Below are 23,522 nucleotides of genomic sequence, written 5' to 3' on the forward strand. Positions count from 1 at the left end.
GATATAATGCCATATGTCTATGCATTGATTAATTAATTAATTAGCTAAATATTTTCACTTCATCCAGTAATCACATTTTTCATGTACTATTTCAATCATGTTTGATGATGACTATGACTATTTTTGTCTTACAAAAGATGGTTAGTATTAACACAGATTGAGATTTCATACATTCATGCTTACAGCTCTGTACTTGCACTGCTGTGTACTTTATTTTTGTACTGTGCTGTGTAAATAATTTTTATCCAAGCTTCCACTGAATTAGGATTTAACTGTATGTCATTATGGAAAGGTTCTTATTTAAATGGTTCATGTTAATTAAATTCATGTATGTCCGAAACAAAACTACTATATAACATTAACTTTTACTGTAGAAGGACCAATGACCATCTTACAAAACTAGTTCTGAACAACTTAATGAGATCTTTATCTAATTAAATAAACTGGTATAACACGTTATTTTGGGAATGGGTGTGTAAAACAATGATATAATAAGATTAGGCAACAATATTTATTATATTATTTTTCATTTAATATACACTATTCTGCAAAAGTCTTGAGCCACCCCTCATTAATATTTTTCTAGGAAAATTGAAAATAAGCTTTACATGGTGGATCAAAATCTGACCATACTTTTCTGCATTTGTAATTCTGTCAATTTTGACAACATCCATGGCATCACTGGCTGAAATGAAGTCCCAAACCACGACAGAGTCTTCACTGCTTTTAAATCAGTGGCTGTAGATGCTCACTGTTTTACCTCTCTCCTCATACTGATGATGATTTGATCCAAAAATTTCTGTCACAGTCTGCCACTGATTTTCAGTCCAGTTCTTGTCTAATTTGACATACCTCACCCTTTATACCCCATTTCCATTCTTTAACAATGGCTTCTTGACAGCAACCCTTCCACTGAGATCATTACTGATGAAGCTACGGCAAATCAAAGTATCAGCTGAAGGCCAGATGCATCTCTCAGGTCTTGTGTCAGGTCTTTGCTGGAAAAATTTTCCCCTATTTCTTAATAACATAACTTTCAGATACAGTTCATCGACTGTTGGCAGATTTTTTCCTCCACTTCTCCAGTTTCCTAAAAGTTTTTAAGGACATACGTCCCACCATGCAAAAATATGTCAAGATTTTGGCTATTAACATCTTAGGAATCACCTTACTGATGCATATTGTAGTGATAAGTTTTTGACCCCAATACAGGAAGTTGATAAAAAAAAAAAAAGTCCTAATCCCAATCCTGTTAATCTTACCCATTAGGCACGGTCAGTGTGAGCCAATGTGGGTGAGGGGACTCCTCCAGTACTAACCACCTAGAAATCATCTGGGCAAAAAAGCACAAGGAAATTGTAAAAATCACAAAACAATAATCAAATCACTTAAACTATACTCACCTAATGAACTTACTTTGAGCTAATGCTGAGTTTGTTCTTATCTTTGGTCAAAAAAGGTTTGAGAAAGGATGAGCATATCTGGATCCAAAGATGCACTTATCCCTGTGTTCCGAGTTGATGATAATTACCCAACACGAAAGCAGCTGGGCATCCAGTGGAAGTATGATGTAAATCAAAATCCTTCTGAATTAACCATCTAACACGGTATAAAATGAGCAGATGAAAAGCAAAAAATTCCAAACTCAATTTACAGGTTCACAGGTTGGACTTCTGTTCCCCCTCTAGCGTCTCTGCTGGAATTTTCAACTGTGAACCTCTTAGATCCAATCTTCTGAAACGCTCATCTTGCAGAGGATAAAAGGGAAGAATCCCAAATCTCTTTTACACCCCACTTTATACCTGCTCACCCATTCTTCCCCTTCCTTCACTGGATGCCACATCTTCACATTTTGGACATTTTTACATCAACATTTATTATAACATAATCCCTTTGCAATTCAAATACTGAGGAATACTTTTATTTTTTTAAACTCTGTGTTTGTCAGTCATCATTTATTTATTTATATATTTTATAGATATATAAATATATTTATTTATTTGCATTTATTTTATGAAACTTGTATTAAATCATACATTGTGTAGGTCAAATATTTTCTGTGGTTAATGGTTAGAGTGTGTCGCTTTCACCCCCATCCTGCACCACACACACCAAGGTCAGATTGTTAATAGAATCGCTGTTATCCTATTTTCTGATTCATTATATTGCTTAACTTAAACATATTTGTTTTTACTTACTATCTTTATATTCAACCTGCCTGTATCTAACAGTTGAGCATAATTAAGACTCAGTAAAACCAGGTACTCATGCGCACACGCACACACGCAAACAAACACACACACACACACACACACACACACACACACACACACACACACACACACACACACACACACAGAGAAAAGTCATTTTCACTTCTCAAAGTACATTTCTCATTTATATATTGATCAAACTTATATTTTTATTTATCTCTGATTAGGAATAAAAATGCTTTATTATTAGATAATATAGAAAAGCTCTGTTTTAGCACTCTGGTCAGTTTTACTTACATAAATCTTGATATTAAGACATTTTAACCTTTCTTAGCTATGCTGTAGAGGCAACCAGGGGGGACTTACTCAGTCTCTTCCTACCCCAGGTCACACAGTTTCTGGTTCCTAAAATGAACAGCTTCTTTGCTAAGTTACCCACAAAGCTGCTCTTGAGTTTGGTGTCTTTTTCATGATTCACTGATTCATAGGTCAATATTAAACAACAAACTGAACTGAAAATGTTCTGGTACTGGACTGAAAATGAGTGGAAAAAACAGCCAATGTCCTTTGAAAAACTTTGAAAGACCTTCAGAAAGCCTGGAGAACTGTTGCTCAAGGCCTCTTTCTGGCTCCTTGGAAGCAAATTATAAAGAAATGAGGCATGGTTCCAAACTTTTATAAAGTACTGGAGATTTATGGCAAAGTAACACATCATAACAAAGTGCTCAGGGGTTTAGCTCTGTTCTTATTTCTTTTTTATTTCTTATTCCTGTGTGGTTTATGTATGTATGCACTTTTGCACACTACTGTATGTGTGTAGAGTTTTGACTTAATTATGGAGTTAAAGTGGTCATAAGTTTTATTTAAATTACCATTAAATCCATTGAAAACTCACAAAAATAATACATTTTAATACGGTTTCAGAAGCAGAAGGAGAGACCTTTTCAAAGACAAGTCAGTGCAAGATTGAAAGGGTAAACAGAGATTTGATGTTCACACACTGTCAAAGCATCAGAAAGCAACCAAGTCTGACTTTGTGCCAGCAAATACCAGAGAACAGTATGTACTGCAGATTTGTAGGCTTCAATATAAAAGATTATTTTAAAGTTTACCTTTTCAAGAATGAATTTTTAATTAATATGTCTTGTGATTATCTCTGAAAAGAAGGGAGTGAGAAAGAACATCCATCCATTCCTTGATTTTCTTCCACTTATGCAATTCAGGGTGGCAGGGGCACTAGAGCTACTTCAGCTACCATAGGGTGAGAGGCAAGGTACACCCTGGACAGATTGCCAGTCTGTCGCAGAGCTAACACAGAGTGACAGACCACCATTCACATCTAAATTCACACCTGCTCCCAATGTAGAATCACCAATTAACTTAAGCCCACTAACTGCACATGTTTAGAGTGTTGGAGGAAGCTGACTACCCCTGCAGTCGTGTGAAGAACACACATATTCCACGCAAAAAGGCCCTGGCGAAATGGGAAATCACACCCAGATTTGTGCAGTGCTAATTGCCATGTTACCGTGCTGCCTGAAAAAAAGGCTATTAAGTTGATGGAGACTAGACAGGGTAATCCAATAAAGATTAAAAACTTGGCAAAAGAAAATGACTAACAGCATTTAGCCCTATAGAAATTAAAGAGTTGAAAGTGCTGTGTAAAGTACTTGAACAGTGTGTTCAGAGTAGAAAAAAAGATTTCCAGTAAGGCCCTAAAGATGTTTTTTTTTAGACAATAAAACAAAAGATAAAGAAATGAAAGAGAGGGAATCGTACAGTCAATTGCCTGTCTCCCTCACACTAATTTCCATATCACCAAACTCTTTTCTCATTCTCCTTTTTATCCCCACTTTGTAAGCCAGTCTGTCCTCATTCCATTATATGGTGCAGGGCTCAGAGGTTGATGTATGAGTGCTCCATAGAGGGACTTGGACATGAGAGACTGCTGGACATTCATCACATACATCAGTCACACATACACTCTTTGGTCAAAAGCATCAAAGGGAGCTTTGAGTGGAGCTGCTTGGCTGACAACACACAACTCAATTAGGATAGAAGGCATAAAGAAATGCAAGTACTGTAATACAGTGAACAGAGATGTGTGTGTGTGTTTGGTGTGTGTTTGTGGGGGGTTATTGCAGTTGGTGTTCAAAGAAGAATGAGGTTTAAGTGATGGTACGACCAGCGTAGAAGAACAAGATACAGTGAATTATGCTTCATGCTAATACTAAACATGTCTAGTACATACTTTTATATTTTGTTGTCTAACTACTACTGTAGGTAACATGCAAGGGATAAATTTGTGCAGTTTCAAAGACGTTAACACTGTAATGCAACAATGCACTTGCCTTACAATTTATGGCAGTTTCAAATCAAACTCATTAATTATCATTTTTTTGAGTTGCTAATTTGAAAGTTTTTTTGGAAACGGGCAAAAATCCAAAAAGCAAAACAAAACAAAATCCAATGAAATGAAATGATAGAACAAAAAGTAGCTACTAGGACAGCGGTCCCCAACCCCCGGGCCACGGACCGGTACCGGTCCGTGAGTCATTTGGTACCGGGCCGCGAGAGTTGAGACTCGGGTGTGAAATGTATGGTTTTCAGGGTTTTGATCGGTTTTCAGCATTATTTTGTTATCGTTTTTTTCGTTAACTCGGTTTTCCTGGGTCTTTTCACGTGTGTTATGAATAAATCTTCTTTTTTTCGGTACCGGTACTAGTTTTATTTTGTTGTATTTATCCGCGACACCTTAAAGGCCGGTCCGTGAAAATATTGTCGGGCACAAACCGGTCCGTGGCGCAAAAAAGGTTGGGGACCGCTGTACTAGGACATATCATTCTGAGTGTAGTTTAAAAAAATGATGTCATCAGTGACTAATGCATGCATCATAAAGAATAATCAGATGCATTTTGTGTTATTCCCTTTTTTATTCTGTATATGCCTCTTTGCTGTTTTGGCCTGTATTTATTTTGCTTTTCTATCAAAGGCATGATGAAATTGACAAAAGTAATTGAATTATTGTGCTCTTTTAAAAGGAACATTCTAAAAGTAAAAGCATGGGAGAAAGCTTGCTTACACTTGCTGAAAGTTCCAAAAGCATGAAGGCTGGGCAATATGAGGGACGTGTGTGTGAGTATGTGCTAATGTGTAGTGGGGGTGGATGGTGGGGTAATGATAGAGGAGGCCCTGAGCGGGGTCATAAAGCCTGTGTGCTGATTCTGTCACCAGAAGATTTACACACACACACACACACACACACACACACACACACACACACGCACAAGCATGTGATGCACTTACAGAAGGCGTCCATCACATCTCTCACAGTATGACTGCCCTTGGAAATTGTCTTTCTCTCCCTCTTGTTATTCCTCGTTGTATTTTCTTCTCTAAGTGTCGCTATCTCATTCACACAGAGTGGTCTACACCATTGTTATACCCCCTCTTAGAAATAACACAGTGGGAAACAGAAACAGTTTTTTTTTTTTTGTCCCTTTCTCAAAGTCACAGCGATTATCTTCTCGACTGTAATGCCACACACAGACACACACACAGACACCAGCCAATAGACACTGACACACCATCACTAGATTTCCTTACACGGTAGAAGTGAAGACTCCTTTAGCGTTTTATCATTGACTTATATAAATATGAGATCATGACTGTGTGACAGTGACAGTGTGAGTTGACTTGTTTTTGTGGTGGTAAAAGAACAAACTAGCTTGCAGGACAGATGACTACTTGCTATTTTTTTCATTTATTTATGTTTTATCAAGAAATAAATGTTTCATTTCCTTCATAAAGTGCTTAATTCAACTATGTATACTGGTGGTATTTTCTACTTCTACCCTCATAAAAGATGCAACATTTTTATGCAATTTATTGCTCACAAAAAACATATGAGAGGGTTAGGATTATACACTGAAATATATATTTGGCAAATCACAGCCAATCATAATGATTTCTTTATGTTGTGTGATGTGCTACCGAGCTGAAAAGCATTCCAGAAAACAGTTTAGTCTTTCACCATCTTTTTTGGTGGTTTTCAAAGCGTTTTAAAAAAAAGAGGCCACATTGCCAGCAAAGTCTCTTTCCATGAAGCTTTCCATCTATCTCCTCATGATGAGAGAGAGCGAGAGAGAGAGAGAAAGGATTTTAAGTCTGCTGTTGGTGTTGGCGGTGTTTAACAGTGTCGGCTTCTTGATTGACAGATACTGACTCAGCGGGAGGCAACATGCCAGAGAGAAGGGAAGAGAGGGAGGAAGGAAAAAAAGAAATCAACAATATTGGAAGAGCAAGAATGGGGCTGGAAGACAATTTAAGCGGAGAGAGAGGCAAACATAATGACAGAGAAAGAAACAAAAGGGAAACCACAGTGCGCTTTACAGATCTTATTCACAAAGATGCACACATAATGACAACCAAAATAACATTACTCTCATTTTGCAGAGCACTGCATTTACACATTTTGCATATGGGACTATGTGGATTCTGTCTCAGTGTTATATCTGTCTCAGTACAGCATTCAGCTTCTAAATAACTACATAAACGGGGTTTGATGAGCAGCTCTGTCAATTTATGGAGCTGTATGTTAAAAGCAAATCATCATATTATTAGAAAAGTAGATTCTATTTCAGGACGTTGGTGACATGCTCAAGCCTTTGAAATACTAATGGACAAACTCTACAGAATTCTGCGTGGGGTGTTTTGTTCAGAGTTAAGAAAGATATACTGTAATAATAAAAATTGTTCAACTTGAATATTGAACATCTGAAAAGTCATGGTGTCATGAATCAGTGTGTGGGAATCTTTGCCAGCTGCCAGTGAGTAAGTGAGATGAGCGATGATTGTTGAGCCTCTAAACTACAGTTCATAGCTACTGTCTAACCAGCTATCAATCATATTTTGCTCCCTTTATTATTACAAAGCTGTCATCCCTTAATAATTTACAGATACTGGAGGTTTGAGCAGATACTGTAGAACAGAAAGCATTAAGTCAGTTTGTAAGACTTTAAATGTAAGGGTATCGCTGTTTGCACTATGCAGGAAAAAAAGTGTTGTATCCATTCAAATATTTAAGTGAGAATATGTCTTCTTAATAAAGATGATAAGTTGGTGGGCAAGAACATTATAACTCAAGCCTCATTTAATGTTGCCTGTCTTAGCGCTACCGCTAAAATGAAACTAAAATTGATTCTGAAACAGTACAGTGTCTTTTTGGTGTAAGCATGCAGTTCAGGTCTGCTGTGAGTGTGTGGCAAAAAGATAACATTTTTCTAACCATTATTTAACAATTTTGAGTAGCCAAGCAGTGTAAAAAGACCTTCTTCAATCATCTACCTGCTAGCAGTACATGATTATATAATAGCATGAGAGGACACCTGCTCCATAGTGGGGAAACATCCCAGTGGGGGGAGTAAACTTGCCAATCAGAACACAATGCAGATTTCTTTTTTTAATTCTCTGCCTGCTGTTTTTAGCTCTTTTTCAAAATCTAATTTTTTTTCTGGTTTTTCCCATTTTCCTTCTCCATTTTAATCACCCACTAATTAGTCTCGTGGGCCCCGAACAAACGAAAGACATCATTCGAGGTAGATAAATCTAGACAGAGACAAATCTCTGTCTAGAGACAGTTTCATTTCTATAAATAGAGATGACTGTAAAACATCCCTTTAGCTCCAAAGCAGGGTTTCAAAAAGCATAAACATCAGAATAACAGGATAAACAACAATAAAGTGAGGGTAGAAAAAAAGAAAAAGGTTGTTTCTTTAGAGTTTGCTAACAATCCAACACTGTTATAAACTATGGCTTGAATGTTTTAATTTGGGGCCTAGTGGTGGCGCTGAACAAGTATGGTAATGTGGTGGGTTGATACGTGTGTTAAGCATTTATTTTGAGCTCTGATCTTAACCACTGAGTAGATGCCATTATTTAGGAGCTGGACCTCTCCGTGATAGCGCTATCATGTTGTCTTGTTTCTCTGTCCATCATAAGAAGGGTAGACGAGGACACCTGTTTGTGCTTTTACTTAAGAATGTGTTTGACCAGGAGAACTGACCTGTCCTTTTAGTCTTCTCCTTTTACACTCGGCCTACAGCAGAACTTCTTGAATCTGTTGGAATACTGAACGGCTCACTGCAAAGGAGCCCCGTTTGTGTGTCTGAATATATTTAGGTGTGACCACATTGTTTATATTTGAATACATCCCTGTGTGTTTGCTGGTGCATGTAGCTGCAGTGTGATTTTGTGATTGTCTGCCCAAATGTGTTTACTTGTTTGTGTGGATTTTTTTGTGTGTGTGTGTATATATGTGTGTGTGTGTGTGTGTGTGTGTGTGTGTGTGTGTGTGTGTGTGTGTGTGTGTGTGTGTGTGTGTGTGACTGATAGAGAGAGAAGGTGGTGGTAGAGGTGGTGTGTGTGTGTGTGTGTGTGTGTGTGTGTTGTCCATTCCAGTGGCTGAACACCTGAATGCCCACAGTGACAGAGAGGAATGGCAGGCTGTCCAAACCAACAACCAACAGCCAACAGCGAGCGCTCCCAATTCAGTTGGCTTAGTGTTTTATCACACTGGTGCAAACACACTCACACAAACACATGGAAACAAAAACAAAAAACAAATGTAGCATTGCAACATCAATAGTATTTTGCATGCGTAAGCGTTCAATCCCCTGTTATAATGACCAGCACACATCATAACAACTGATGCCTACAGTGTTGCTACTGATTTTGTTTGTGTATCTTTAGTTAACAAGGAGAATGGTCTTTTTAAAAGGCAAATAAGTCTGATATTTTTTAACTATCATAGTGAATGATGAAACAACAATGGATGGTGAGAAAACTGGTTGAAGTTTAATTTTACCTGGGCCAATTTTTATAAAATGGAAACGGGTTTAAAAAAACAAAACAAAATAAAAATAAATAAAACAAGCAAAAAAAAAAAAAATCCTGGGTTCACTGTGCCTGTCTGAAAAATCATGTACAGTATCATATCATTCCTCTGGAGAATCTGGTGAAATCTTTGTTTGCAAGAGAAATCGATGAATTCCAGATTGAATGGTTGATCACATTTAGAAATTCCTTTTTTTTTTAAACCATGGACACTCTGCTTTTCAGGGTAAAGTGATAATGTAAAGTTCAACTTAGTATGAATGACCACTTCAAAAACCAGCATCCATCATGGTACACAAGTGCAAGTGGTTTATCACATGTAGCAGAAGCACAATGCCAAACCATATTGTTTTCACATACTGACACATGTTTCTATAATTAAAGACTTTGTGTGCTTAACTAACCTTTCTACATTTGTTGGAATAATTGTTGCCTCTTCCATTTTTTAAGAACACAAAATTTGAAAACCTTCGTAATTAGTAATACATTTTGCTTTAATGATAAAACAATTTGTCTCCTCAGAACTCTAAAATGTAATGGTAAACATGGCCCTGTCCTGCCTGTTTTTTTTTTTTTTTTTTTTTTTTTTTTTTAATGTGTATCTATGTATTTTACTCAAGTGCATGGGCTGGCAATATGAGATTCAAAGAGTGATGAGTGAAAAACAAAACAAAACATACAAAGCTTTTAAATATATTGCTTTGAAATTAAAGAACCAAACAACTTTGAACAACTGAGAAAATGTCTGATCTTTAAGTAGTAGAATATTTTAGCACAATAACGATCTAGTAAATACTGTGAAGATAAGAGATAAGAAAAGCCTGTGATGTATTATTCAGAACTATTTTCTTAAACTCAATAGGTAACTTCAAAAAGAATCTGTTTCTTCCTTAAAATATTTATTCTTAACGAGCAAAAATTTTCCCTATTATTTATCATAAACAGAAAAAAAATATGAAAAGCAAACACTTTTTTTTTTTTTTTTTTTTTGCAAAATTTGTGATAGGAATTCTTTTTTTAGGCACAATGATGCCGCTACCATATAATACCATACTTACTGCTCCATAGTCAATTTACACTTATAAGATTGTCTTAAAAATTCAGTGCTAGATCTTTAACGCCAAATGCTGAGTTATATTGAAGCAGATGTATTGTTGAGTATGAACTCATTCATTGCTCTCTGACAGATACAGTGGCATGCCCACAGCACTTGAAATTCCACAGCAGCAGTACCAATCAGCTATGCATGCATGTTAAATTACGCTTTGATCTGGATTTCAGCTGTGAACCAAAATTCCCAAGTTTCCTGATTTTCTTTTGGCAAGTCCATTCACTGTTCTATTTATTATCCACTCTTGCACCCCGTCAAACCCGTCATGTCTGTCCCACCCTCTGCTTTCACATGCACAGTGTAGTAAGGTGTTTCTAACATTTACAATCCACATACATTAAAAATAATTTAGTCACATATGTGGCAAAGGATGGCACTGCACATTAGTGTAGGGGTGGGCGATATATTGAATATACTCGATGTATCGCGAGTTATTACGCGCACGATGGTTAAAAAGGCTTTATGTACTGGGTATAAATTTCCATAGCAATATTAAACTGTCTGGTAATTCACTGTGAGTTTTTTTTCTCCCACACGCTACGAATGCATCATTAAGCCCCCCCCACTGGAAAACGTTCTACCTGGCACACTGCAGTGAGAATGTGTGTTCATACGCTGCCAGAAAAATATGGTGACAGCGTGAGTTGCAGACGAGGAAGGGAATGAGACTCGCTGTCGTTTCGATTTCACAAGGATGATGTCGAACAAAATGCGGTAATTTGCAAAGCATGCCGTAAAACTATTGCTGCAAAAGGTAGCAGTACCACGAATTTATTCCACTAGCTGAAAAGTCATCCACTGCACAATTAAGACTATTTTAAACTCCACATGTCAACGTCTCCCCACGCACCAAAGAAAACGCTAAATAAACCAGCTATGATACCTGTGACTGTTTTCATAGACGCTATCTGGACTTTTGTTTCTGTCATTTGCAGGCATCACATTTTTTTACTTTACAATTTCATATGTAATAAGCACAAAAGAGCACCTTTTTAATTTCTGTTGTTTTGTTTTGTCTCGTCAATTGTTGCTTGATGTTGTTTTTTGTTGCTTTGATCTTTTGTTAGAGATCAAGTGTTGACCACAGAGAGACAGATACTGTGACAGTATTGTCATCTGTGAAACACCTCTGTGTGCAACTGATATTGTACAAATAAAACATTTCAATTCATTTAGATTTTTTGTTTTCAAAGTAGAAAAAAATATTAATTATTGGGACTATAAAACACAACTTGTACTGAAGGCTATTTTTGCCATTATTGACATAATATTTTCTATCACATTACTTTCAGTCTGTACTAAACTATAATCTGGTATCTGCAAGGAACCCACAAGACCTCCATATGAAGACAAATTTGTGATTTCCCATTTGTCATAATGGATTTTGAATGTCTCTTTTTATGCAAAATGTCACTGCTTGAAAGATGAACTACAATATAATGGAAAGATTTTTTTCTAGTACTATCTCCTGTCCTCTAATTCTCATTATTAGCTTTTTGTAAACTAATGTTGTTTATTTTGGGCTGCTTCTTCTGGGAGGTTGTGGGGGTGGAGATGTCACATGGATGGATCACAATCATATTTTTCTCCTGTTCATTTTTCTCATTTGTCGTCTCTTCTCCCCACTGTTCATATCCACGTCCCATCTCCTATCAGCTTTTTCTTGTATTTTCTCTTCTCTTCCTTAAAAAGATAAATATATGAGGGTGCTATCGTAGTATGTACTTAGGTTTGTCATATATACCACATCCACACCAACCTCATCATGCTGGCAGTTTTGTTCATAAGTGTGCAACGTCTAATTTCTATAGTTGAACTTATATTTTTGAATATTTGTCAATTGTAAAAGTCGAAGTGTTGTTTACGAACCTCAACAACACATACAACACAGAGAAAATTAAGCAGACTAACTGAATTGAATGAAATCACTGTTAGGGAGCTGATAGTGAGCTATAATGGTATCACTTGCAATATAGCTATAGTACCTCTTGTTGTTACAGCTGTCATGGCATTATGATATTAATAAAGTTAGGTCGCACAGTGCAGGGCCTCCAGGCTGTGGTACACTATGGGATTGATTGATGGCTCTCTTGTCAGTTCAATCTACAAAATGCATTAGAAGAGAAAGGGAAGAAGGGACGAGTGTAGGGCAGAAGATGTGAGGGGGAGAAAAGGGGAGAACAAAATTGATTGATTAGCAACAACGAAAATAGAAGAAAAAATGCAGTGAGGAGGAAAAGAAGGAAAATTTTAAATAATCTACAAAAAAAAATAAAATAAATAGTTTTATATATAGCACAAGCTTATTTTATGTTATTTTGCTCAATTTATGTTACTTGATAAGAAAGGAAATGTGCATTAGCAAGGATAACTGAAAGAGATAAGTGAAGGAGAGGTGAACAGGACAATAAGGACAGAAAACGTAATAAAAAAAAGAAAAGATGAAGCAACAATTTGTTTTTCTTTTGGATTTTCTGTAGCAAAGGGCCGAGTGGGCGGACAGACAATATTTTGTCAGACTGCCGAGTTAGACTGATAACCTTGGATACCTCTGAGTGAAATGAGACATAAATACACTTGCAAGACAATGAGTGTGTCAGTGAAAGAGTTTAATGCGGGGTGTTCACAGGAAAATACACAGTGACAAATGGCACAGTCACAAAACTGACCACACACAATTAAGCAGTGACATTATGCATCTGACTGCCACCTGTGGAATTTAAGAAAAAAACAAAAATACATTTTACATTCTTTTTACCAAGTGACAGTGTGGCCCCAGTGAAACATGCAAAGATGATAAATACACATCGACGAACAAGAATATCTATTGATTCCCATTCTTGATGCATGCATGGAGAAAAACGATAAGCACTCTTGGTCAGTACAGACTTCATTAAAGTTCAGTACGCACACATAACAAACATATCAGCAGAGAGCTACACGCGGTGTGCTATCGATTAAGTGTGGACTCTGAATTCAGAGATAAAATGATCAGCAGCCCATTCCTTTGTCCTATTCTACAGCGATGCTGTGCTATTGATTCATATGCATTGTGTCTGCACACACTGAACAGATGCACCCAAAAAAAGAAATAGCTGAAACTGCGGTGCCTATTGCAGGAGAATTCTTTTCACTGTGAAAAGGCAAAAAATATTTTTAATCCATTAGCCCATTTGACAGATATTAAGCCTTCATTGCACTTGGCAATTAATATGTGTCGTATACCCAAATTACGCTCGGATATAAATCAGTTGGGTTACATTTTGATAGAAGGTTGAATGCTTGTTTTTTTTATGCACATCTAAAGTAGCCTCAGCTTTTCTTTTGCCAAAAAAAGCAGATTGCAATATCTATCACATCCTTTCATCACCTCATTTAAATCTGGTATTCAAAAGTGTTTTTTTCCTCCTCCATTTAAACAAATATTGGCCTTAAAACTGACGAGATTGCTACACATGCTAATGGTACTAAACATTTCTGCACACCTCTGTCTGTGTTTTTGTTGATCTGCTCTTGACTCAGTCTTGGGCACAATTCTGGCTCATTTTGATGTACTTCTGCTTTCTCTTATCACAGTTTATTCATCCAGTATTTTTGTTAATTTAGTTGGAAAAGGGTTCCTGCCATGTAAAGGAAAGCACACTAATAATGCCGTGTGATGACACTATTAGATTATAGTTAATTAGAGTAAGATTTTGGATCAAATTGGTTAATATTGGTTTGGTTAAAAAGTTCTGCTGATATCCTAACATTCTGGAAAAGGTCCACAATATGTGTAGGCAGGTTATCCATAACAATCCCAAAGTGCTTACATATCCTTCGATACTGTGATGCATCAGTCCATTCATTTTCTTCATTAGTTTGGTTTGCAAATATTTCAGTAAAATAATTCATTAATGTCTTCACTTAAACATAACAGTGATATTATGAAGCATGCACATAGTAGCATTGTGTGGTTTTTAAAAATGTTTTCTGTTATATTAATTATGTTTCTTTGAGTTACCTGGTTTGGGGAGGTGGCTATTTCCTGTCTGGGCAACAGGCTTGGCTAAGGGCTGAGGACTTTGAAAACACAGTAGCTGTGTCTGAGTTCAGGGGCTGCATCCTTCTGCATCCCAGCCCATGTAGACCGCAAAGGCCGGGTCCTCTGAAGACTGAGAAGGCCAGAAGTGCAAGGCTGTGAAATGGGATGGTCTAGCCTTCAGATTTGCGTCACAAGCTGTCTCGGTGGAGTTTAATAAACTCAGCCGTCTGCTCCTTGCTATGTAAAGTATAACAGCACACTGGAGTAAATTCTCTACCATCCCACACTTCTGTTTAATCAGTTTTCTGTTTGACGTCTACTCAGCTGTGTGAAAACCATAACTTTAATCTCAGCCAAACCGATTTACTCAGGAACAAATAAAACACTGAAAAAAGCCAAACAATAACATTTTGAAGTTATCCAAGTGACTTATATATCATGTTTAATCTGATTAGCAAAAGACCGTCTGAAAACGATGTGCTGGGAGTCCGGTGTTCTCGCCAGCTGTCCAAAAACATCAGAGCACTTTTGCAAATATGTGATGTCTTGATAAACCAAGCAACCAATTTGAAGTTTACACACCTACATTCTCGGCTGAAAATATGTTAAAAGTTTATTTTGTGACACAGAAAGAGTAATATTTCAAACTCTTTAGCTGCGCTCCTCTGCCATTGCCACGTTTGAAAAGTATTTTTATATTATTATACAAATATTATAAATAATAATTTAATTTATAAAGTATTGAAAAGAGTAATAAGAGTAATATTACAACTAAGTAGCTGCCCCCATTGTTGGAAACTGGAATTGGCTGAGCCGCGCTATGTATTCTGGGATAGGTTGGGCCACGAAGGATACACCGACCCATCCTTCAAATTCGGGGAAATGAAGGACGCATTTGTCAGCTGCATTTGGAGCAGCCTTCGAATTGGGACAGCCTTCATTGCGTTGCTGTGACATAATCTGCCTTCAAATGCGACCTCCGAAGGATGCAGCCCCTGAATTGCGACACAGCCAATGCCTGCTCAGCAGGACCAACCAAGTGCTTGTCAGAAACGAGGTGTTTTATTTTGTGCTTAGTTAGTATTGGTGTTTGTTTTTGTTTCCCCCTATTGTGTGTAAATGGTTTGTCCAAACCACTATAAAGGTTACCCTCCTGTGTCTTTGTGTTTAGGTCAGTTTGTGAGTTAGGTTGTGTCTACTTTGTTTGATTAGGTTTCTCGAAGTTACTTTTGAGAAGCGTTATATTTAGTTGACCTCTTTTATGGGCCCGCTAATTATATTTAGATTTTTATCTTTTTGAACTTTTTGGGGGTTAAAAAAAAGCCCATTCTGAAGATATTTTTCCTGTGTCCTCTATGCATTTGCTGCTTGGTCCCTCACAGATACACTGGATTTAACTGAATCCAATAAAAATACTATGTAATGAATAATTAAAATTAAAATTTATCTTATGCCTCATCTTATACTTAGTAATCTTCATCAGCTTGAGGGGCAAGACCATCTAAGAACTGGAGTTTAATCCTTAATGGAAAGAGGAAGAAAACAGTGCTGTTTCACAAGACATCAAAGTAAATCTTCAGCCACAACATGTTGTTAGTCTGACTCATATATATTAAAGAGTCATTTTTTTGCATTATTACATTATTTTCGGTGCTAAAACTCTGGGTCAGACAGCCCTAGCCTTAAGGAGACAGAGGAGCTGAGGCTCCACTATCAATCCTCCTCAAGGTTAATCTGTTAGCTTTAAAAGCTTGTTAATGTTTTTTTTAGACTTCCATGGTGTTTATACACTGTCATGGCATGCATAACTCAAACAGACCTTGGGGTTTGCCTCTTATGTATAAGAAACAGGACCCCTGAGGAGACACCAATCACAAGCTGATAGTTGTTTTAGACGCTCCTCTCCCCAAAATGAAACAATAAAACTTAGACAAGCCAAGCCTGCATTTCCTTTTTTTTTTCTGCAGGCTAAGGCAAAAGTCAGCGTTTTTTGTTTATCATCAAGGCTTGTTGGGTATCATCATGTGAGACTATATAGAGAAAAGGCATTGCAGGGGGGAAGAAAAATCAACAGTCACTGAGGTGTTAAGGTCATGCAGTCTCAGCAAATAAAGACTTAATGTGTGTTTGTGTGTGTATGTGTGTGTTTGTGTTGTGTGTACGTAAAGAGAGAGACTGATAAAGAAGAAGAAGAGAGAGATGTGCAAAAGTGAGATAGGAGGTGAATTAGGGAGAAAGCATGAAGGAACCAAGAGGGAATCTGAGGTATAGCGAGTGGGGTAAAAAGAGTGAAAGAGAGTTAGAGAGTCAGATGGACAGAGATAATAGTGCCTTGCAGCCAGTGTCCATATCTCTTGCCACCAATGACTCCAATTGCTGCACTACAACTAATGGACTCTGTCCTCCTCTACCATCTTATCTGCCCTCTCTCTCTTTCTCCATCCTCCCTTCCTATCTCTCAGTACTCAATGCTGTGCTATCTTTCCACTTTACAGCTCCACCTCTATCTCATTTTTATCATGCTTTGGTCTTACTCTTTCTCTCTCCTGTTATCTCACTCTCAAAACTCTAAAATGCTTCCATTCTTCCTCTTTTTTGCTATCTTATGTTTTTCATATTTTCCGTTCTTCCTTCCTCCAAAACGCTGAAAGTTTAGCCTCTCCTCTTCCTGTTGTTGCTTATGCTGAATACAGAGACATTTCTGAACAATTTGATGCCCTACACAACTTTTTAATGTAACACTTCTAACGACTAAGACTTAATATATATTATTTGCATTACTCACATTCTTTTAGTCATTTCCAAGTTATCATTGAGTTTTGTTATGATAAGGTCTAATGCTGGAGTTTTTTTTTTTTAATGTATCCACATCTCAGGGTAACTTTTTTCTAGTTTTCTTTTTAATGAGCTGCAGTTATAATCAGTATGAGATTGGCCTGGATCTAGCGCCTTTGGATCAGCTCAAAACACTCTTATTTTGGATGCAAAATGTAGAGACCATTTATCTTATGCGTTGGCTAGATCTGACTGTATTTTAGTACGCACCTGCAAATAAAAGACAAATCACAATTATATGGTGTAATAGCTAATACTGATTGTACATTAACAGTGTTCCTCCAACTCGAGGTATCTGATACAGGCTTACCTATGCCTTAAAATGACTGAAAAAGGGAGAAATAAAATTCCATTAATTGCTTGTTTTGGAATTTGTTTCTTCACAGTCATACAATTTCTCCACAATTGTCTATCATCCTTGTATAACTAAATGAATACAAACATTCACAATAATAGAAAAAAATATGTTCAGTATTTTACTAGGGTATCTACAGCTGACAAACAGGGATAATAAACCCTCTACATTTCCATTTCTTAAAAAATGTCAGTATAGAGATATTCTTCAAATAAAATTGAAGAATGAGAGAAATTTCTCAAAAAAATGTTACATCTTACATGTAACATTATATTTGTGTCTCCCTCAGATGACCCAGGAGCAGTATATCCTTGCAGCACAGCCCAACCCCCTCCACCAGAGAGGGGCTTCAGTTTGTGGTGCGCAGGTTTATCCAGCAGTGGGAATCTATGGCTGGAGAAAGAGATGCTTGTACTTTTTCATCCTCCTCCTCCTCGTCACCATGATTGTCAACCTGGCACTGACCATCTGGATTCTCAAAGTCATGAACTTCACTCCGGTAAGAAGCGTGTGTGTGTGTTTACATCATTAAAGTGCCAGGATGTTATATGGGCTTGTGTTTATGTGGAGGTTTATGTGAAAAATCTGAGAGAGTGCGTTTAAAAGGCCTTCTGTAATGTAATGGAACATGGGAGTGATGATAATTTATGTGTGTGTTGTGTGTGTTGTGTGTGTTGGGGGTGGGGGGGGGGTTTCTTTCTTCAAATTTAAATCTTAATCAGTTGTATCTTCTCTTCACTCTATATGAAGTTTGCTTAGTCAAACATATATTATTACGGTTACTGATTCCACTTCATTGTCGTACACATGAACACATTATTCATATCTTTGTCCACATCTCTTGGACCCAAGCAAACACCTGCATAGTGGCTGACATTGAAACTATAAGCTCTGGATTTCATGTTCACTGTGGGAGGACACAATAAAGTGATCCAGTAGAATCAACCCAGACATTGAAGGCTCATCCCCAAACCTGTTTTTCTTCATTGTGTATTCAGTATAGGTGGTATTAGACTTTGCTCCTCTGTTCCATCATCACTGTAATTTTAACTATGTCCTTATTTTTTGTGTGTTTTATTAATCCTGTTAATATATACACACCAAGCCTCATGTCCTGCTTTGTAAACACTTTCTAAGGCTTACATCATACACACATGCAATATCCGTTATTGCCCTGGGGCCTAAGAAACTACACTGTGATAGTAGAATGTAAATGAGGCAGGATTTGACCCCTGTAAACCTCTAGTAAAGTCTTTCCACATAATGCCTTATGTTTCAGTAAGCAACTTCAGAATATTAAGATGGAGAAAAAGGGTCCGAAAGGTGGATGGGTAAATGCCTCAGGGAAGACACAGCAAGCAAGAAGCATAAAAGAGATGAAGATATGGCATAGGCCATGCCGTTGTGTGAAAAAACAGAGGCAGATACAAATACTTTTCACAGACAATCCCCAAAGAATTCTATATATCAAAATAAATACATTTATAGTCTTGTAAAAAAGTAGTTGGTTCAAACTGCCTATTAGAGGTGTGACTGTGTTATGTGATAGGTGGTTGCTAAGTAAGCTATGTCAGTAAACTGGACTCAGGTGGTTAATTGTACTAAAAGCCATCTGTTTTATGTATTGTTTATATGTGGCACCAATTATCAGCTATGTCTGTGAATGATGCATATGATACACATGATGTTGTTTTTGCTGCTGCAGAAAGACAATAATTAATTTTTCTATTTTAAATGTACGATTCTTCAGGGCCTGGAAGCATGGCTATTTCAGTGTCTCATGGAGGGGGAGGTGGGTGGTGGATGAGCTGACATATAGTCTGACATTCAGTCACTGGTGCAAAACTTGTTACCAAAGTATACACTAACACATTCCAGCCTGAAAGTAGCAGAAACTGAATTGTTTTGGATCAGTTCAGGTCAGATTTTAGCAAAAAGCAATAAGGGAAACGCTAAGTCAAGAAGACACAGACGTAATATGGGAAAGGAGTTACTTATATCTGTGATAGATAAATAAATCAGACATAGGTTTATCTAGCATCCAGACTAAAACATAGTGACTGTATGCCACATTAGGATCTGTTTAAATAAATAACAGGAGATGGAGCAACACACCTTATACACAGTATTATATTATTTTATCTTTTTAAAACTGTCACAGTAAACATGAATCTAGTGTCAGAAAGAAGACATATTAACTTGTTACTTGTTAACCCACTGCTGGCTGCTGCACTTTTCTTTCACAGAAAAGTATAGTAAGTTTGTGATTGACCTATGGAGAAAGAGAAAGCAAGCAATGGTGGGAATTTACTCAGAAAAAAAGAGGTGGTAGCAACTGGAGCAGAGGAAAGTTACAGTTAGCAATTTAGACTATGAAGTGCCGGTGTAATAGCTGTATGATTTCCCTGCCAGCAGCCAGCTTTAAGCCTGTTTCTTCAGTTGGTTTAGAGATAGAGATCAACAGATGAGATCACAGTTGGAGCAGAGCAAAGTTATAGTTTAGACTGTGAAGTATTAGTATTGACTGCATTTTTGAAGCAGAAGACCTCGGGCTCTTACTAATTTCCTCCAAAAAAACATTATAGTGCATAAAAGAGTGTATAGTGTAGAATTTCTACATCGCCTTCTAAAAATTCCAGGAGAGGATTGTTGCTCACTGGAAAAATCTGAATATATTTTTGGAATTTCTTATGATTTACTAATTTCCCTGCTGATAGCCAGCTCTGAGTCTTCAGCTGGTTCAGAGATATGGATCGACTTATCTGAGAGGAGTAGTTTGTTAGTTTATGAAATAAATGAATAATTGAAAAAATAAGCAGCAACATGGTCAAGCAGCACCCTTTTTCTTGATGACTATAACATGTTTACAGAAAAATGCAACCATCAAGTATATTGCTTAAAAATGCGCAGTGCATGATTTAGACCTCAAATCATGGTGGGAATAGCTAAATAGAAAAAGACTGAATTTATAAGTGATGCAATTCTCTATCATAGTTCCTTGCTTACTCGAAGATGTGTATTTATATTTACTGGAGCACAGCTGTGTGACAAATTAAGTCTGTCAGCAGAGAAATTTGGCAATATGGGTTTTTAGTAATTTAACTGCAATCTGGCACAAAGTGTACTTTAAAAGTGTTCATGCTGTGCTTACCAGGGAGCTTCCATTGTATTCCAAAAAAAGCTGCATTTAGTGCAGTTACTATATTAGTGAGCAATTCAAATACAGTGGCTTTAAAAATTCCATTAAAATCAAATGTTTGCGATAAATTATTGAAACTTTGCTAAAGAAGTAAAAAAACAACACTATTTTCATCATGTAAATAATGTGCCTGTACTCTGTCATTGTAATCACAGCAAAGTAAGTTCAGAGGTAGCTAATATATACCATTGAGCCACAACTTTGAAATCACTGGCTTATTCTTACATAGGTCCCCTTTGTGACACCCAAACTGCTCTGAATCATCAAGACATGGACACAGATTCTCTGGAGGTATCTTGTGGTATCTGTCGGTGGATGTTAGGAGAAGATTCTCTGGGGTGTATTATGTTGACTGGTTTTGGAAGCACAGTTTTAAAGTCTACTATTATTTTATAAGGCATATGCCATAAGAATAAAAACTCTTTAGCTTACAAGCTCAGAAACACCAATGCACAACTAAATTTCCCTTCATGATTCCTAAATTTCTCTTCCAAATCTGGCTAGTGGGAGTTGGCATCATGTGTGGCCCAGTGATTGTCATTTTCATCATCACAATTCAAATCACATCTAACTGGCCACAGTATAATGATGGCCTTTCTCAAACTTGTTGTTTTGTTTGGAGCTGCCAGATGTGATTGCCATTGTGATGTTTTGGGAAGAGAAAAAAAAGAGAGATTTGCTTTTGAAGAGACAGCTTTGGCAGTAAATTGGAGAGCAGGGACTGGTGTGGATATAAGTTTATATGTGTGTGTGTGTGTGTTTGTATTTGTATTTGTTCAAGAGAAAGAGAACAAGAGAGAAAGCGAAGCTGAGGGAGAAAGAATATGTGCGTGTATTTGTGTGTGTGCCAGCAATTATTCAGCAATTGTTCATGCTGACGTGTGTGTATGTCTGATGTGTGTGTGCCTTTTCATGCTTGTGTGTACCGATACCCACATGTGATTGTGTTTATGTTCTCCCCTGAGTCCTTTGGGCCCTCACAGCAGAGAAATTCAATTTCAGTTGTCACTCACCAATCAGCCTGCCTAATTCCTGTCTGGACTTGAGCGTGGTGTGTTTGTGTGCATGTGTGTGTCTTAGAGTGTGCACTGTGTAGAGTGAGTGTTTTCTTTTTTACCTGCTTATTCTTTTTGGCTAAGCATAATGTAATTTGTAATGTGCTGCCTTGTGTGTTTCCATAATGACCTCTTTTAATATGTGCGTAAATTATTAAAATACTTCTGCTACAACATTAAGCCATAAACCAGATGCGACTTTGCAACACTGAGAATTGCATTTCAACTTTGGCCTTACAAAACCATTGTCCAGTTTTGCTAAGTGTGTATGTTAAAACAGCAGAATTAGTTTTTATAGTGCGGTTGAAACTCCTGAGTTGAACATTTATGTGTAACTTTGTGCAGAAGCTTTATTCTTTAACCACACCGAAGCGATAAATAGTCTATGAATAACTATAAAACTGTCAGAGGTCTGCAGTTTGTTTCAGCATTCATACACACACACTCACACACACAGCTTTTATGCTGATAAAATTTTACTGGCAGTGAGTGCAGTGGGCTTTTATTGTTTTTAAGTCCTGATTGGCTGCCAATCAGTGGGGTCATAAAATAAAATCGTATTCTTGTGGTACTTCTCAGATCAGTGTCACAAAAGGTTTTAAAACAACAATTGGAAAATCTATAAAAATCGCCATCATTAATTAGCAATGTGGTTATAGCTACATAAATAGTTTGAGACAAAAAAATACAACAGGGTATAAAAGAGGCCAAAACAATTCTAGCTCATGTATCTCATAAAACTAAGGGAACAGACAGACAAAGACGGCAATGACTACAGGTCAGGGTCATCAGCTTTGATTGTCGTTGTCTGGGCTGACGTGACTCCCAGTAATGGCTTAATTTTGCTGTTAACTCAGCCAATTTTCTTTAACCCCCTGTAACCCACCAAGATCCCAGCCAGGCACTCCACATTTCTCCTTAAAGGCCTGTGACTGAAAGTTTCTAATACTGTCTTTTGGATAAAAGCATTTTTGTACATACTATATTTTAACATACTTGAATATTAATACTTAGCAATGAATCAGGAATTAAAAAATGGGCCTGTGTCAATAAGATATTTTGCAGTAATTTATATTTTTACTTCCTAGTCACCACAAATGCTCTGGGTGGCATTCATCTGAATTAATTATTCCTCTGCTTACCTTTATTATCACCATGCACACTGCAGAGTGTAAATGTTTATTTATTCTTTAGGAAGCTGTAAAACTTTGTGAAAGGATTTAAATATATGTCAGTGAAGCTCATTTCTGATTGATGATGGTGATACTGAGTTGAGTTGTTGAGGATATCGTGTGTTTTCAGTAAGTGCTGCCGTTTTTGCCAGAGTTGACGACTGTTAATGGGTTACTGAAACTTTCTTTGAAGTGGATCTAACATAGTCAGACTTGGGAAATTAGTTTATAAAGTCTCATATGAAGTGATATAATCAAATGTTGATGCACATTTTCCTGTTTATGAGCCCTGACTTCAGTTCAGGAGATGACACTTAAAGTGAGGAGCAAAAGGATGGGATGGAGATTAGGGAGTAGGCAAAAAGAGCAGGAGAACTTGTCATATAGACAGAGCTGTGAAAAAGTATTTGACCCTTCCTAATTTGTTACATTTACACGTTTTAGATAATCAAGCAAATGTTAGTATTAGACAAAGGTAGCCCAAAAACATAAAGACTGTCAATCAAACCCACCTGGCCCTGTGTGAATATTGCCGCTTAAACATAATGACTGGTTCTGCCACTCTTTGCAGCTAGAACTGTAATCAATCTTTGCAGAACTGTTTTAATTCTGTAGTTTTCAAGTATGAATGACCTATTTAAGGTAAAGCCAAAGCATCTCAGTT

The 23,522-nt window shown here is 37.1% G+C and overlaps 1 protein-coding gene across 1 annotated transcript in view; it reads left to right on the forward strand.

The window, feature by feature from the left end:
- The window catches only part of LOC134629330 (zeta-sarcoglycan), a 355,873-nt gene that overhangs the window by 178,050 nt on the left and 154,301 nt on the right, over positions 1 to 23,522 (forward strand). Inside the window, exon 2 of the mRNA XM_063476578.1 lies at positions 17,722 to 17,931. Coding sequence (XP_063332648.1) covers positions 17,722 to 17,931 — 210 coding nt within the window. The remainder of the gene's footprint in view (positions 1 to 17,721; positions 17,932 to 23,522) is intronic.

This window comes from Pelmatolapia mariae, linkage group LG6 (genome assembly GCF_036321145.2).
Source record: "Pelmatolapia mariae isolate MD_Pm_ZW linkage group LG6, Pm_UMD_F_2, whole genome shotgun sequence".
Classification (NCBI taxonomy): Eukaryota; Metazoa; Chordata; class Actinopteri; order Cichliformes; family Cichlidae; genus Pelmatolapia; species Pelmatolapia mariae.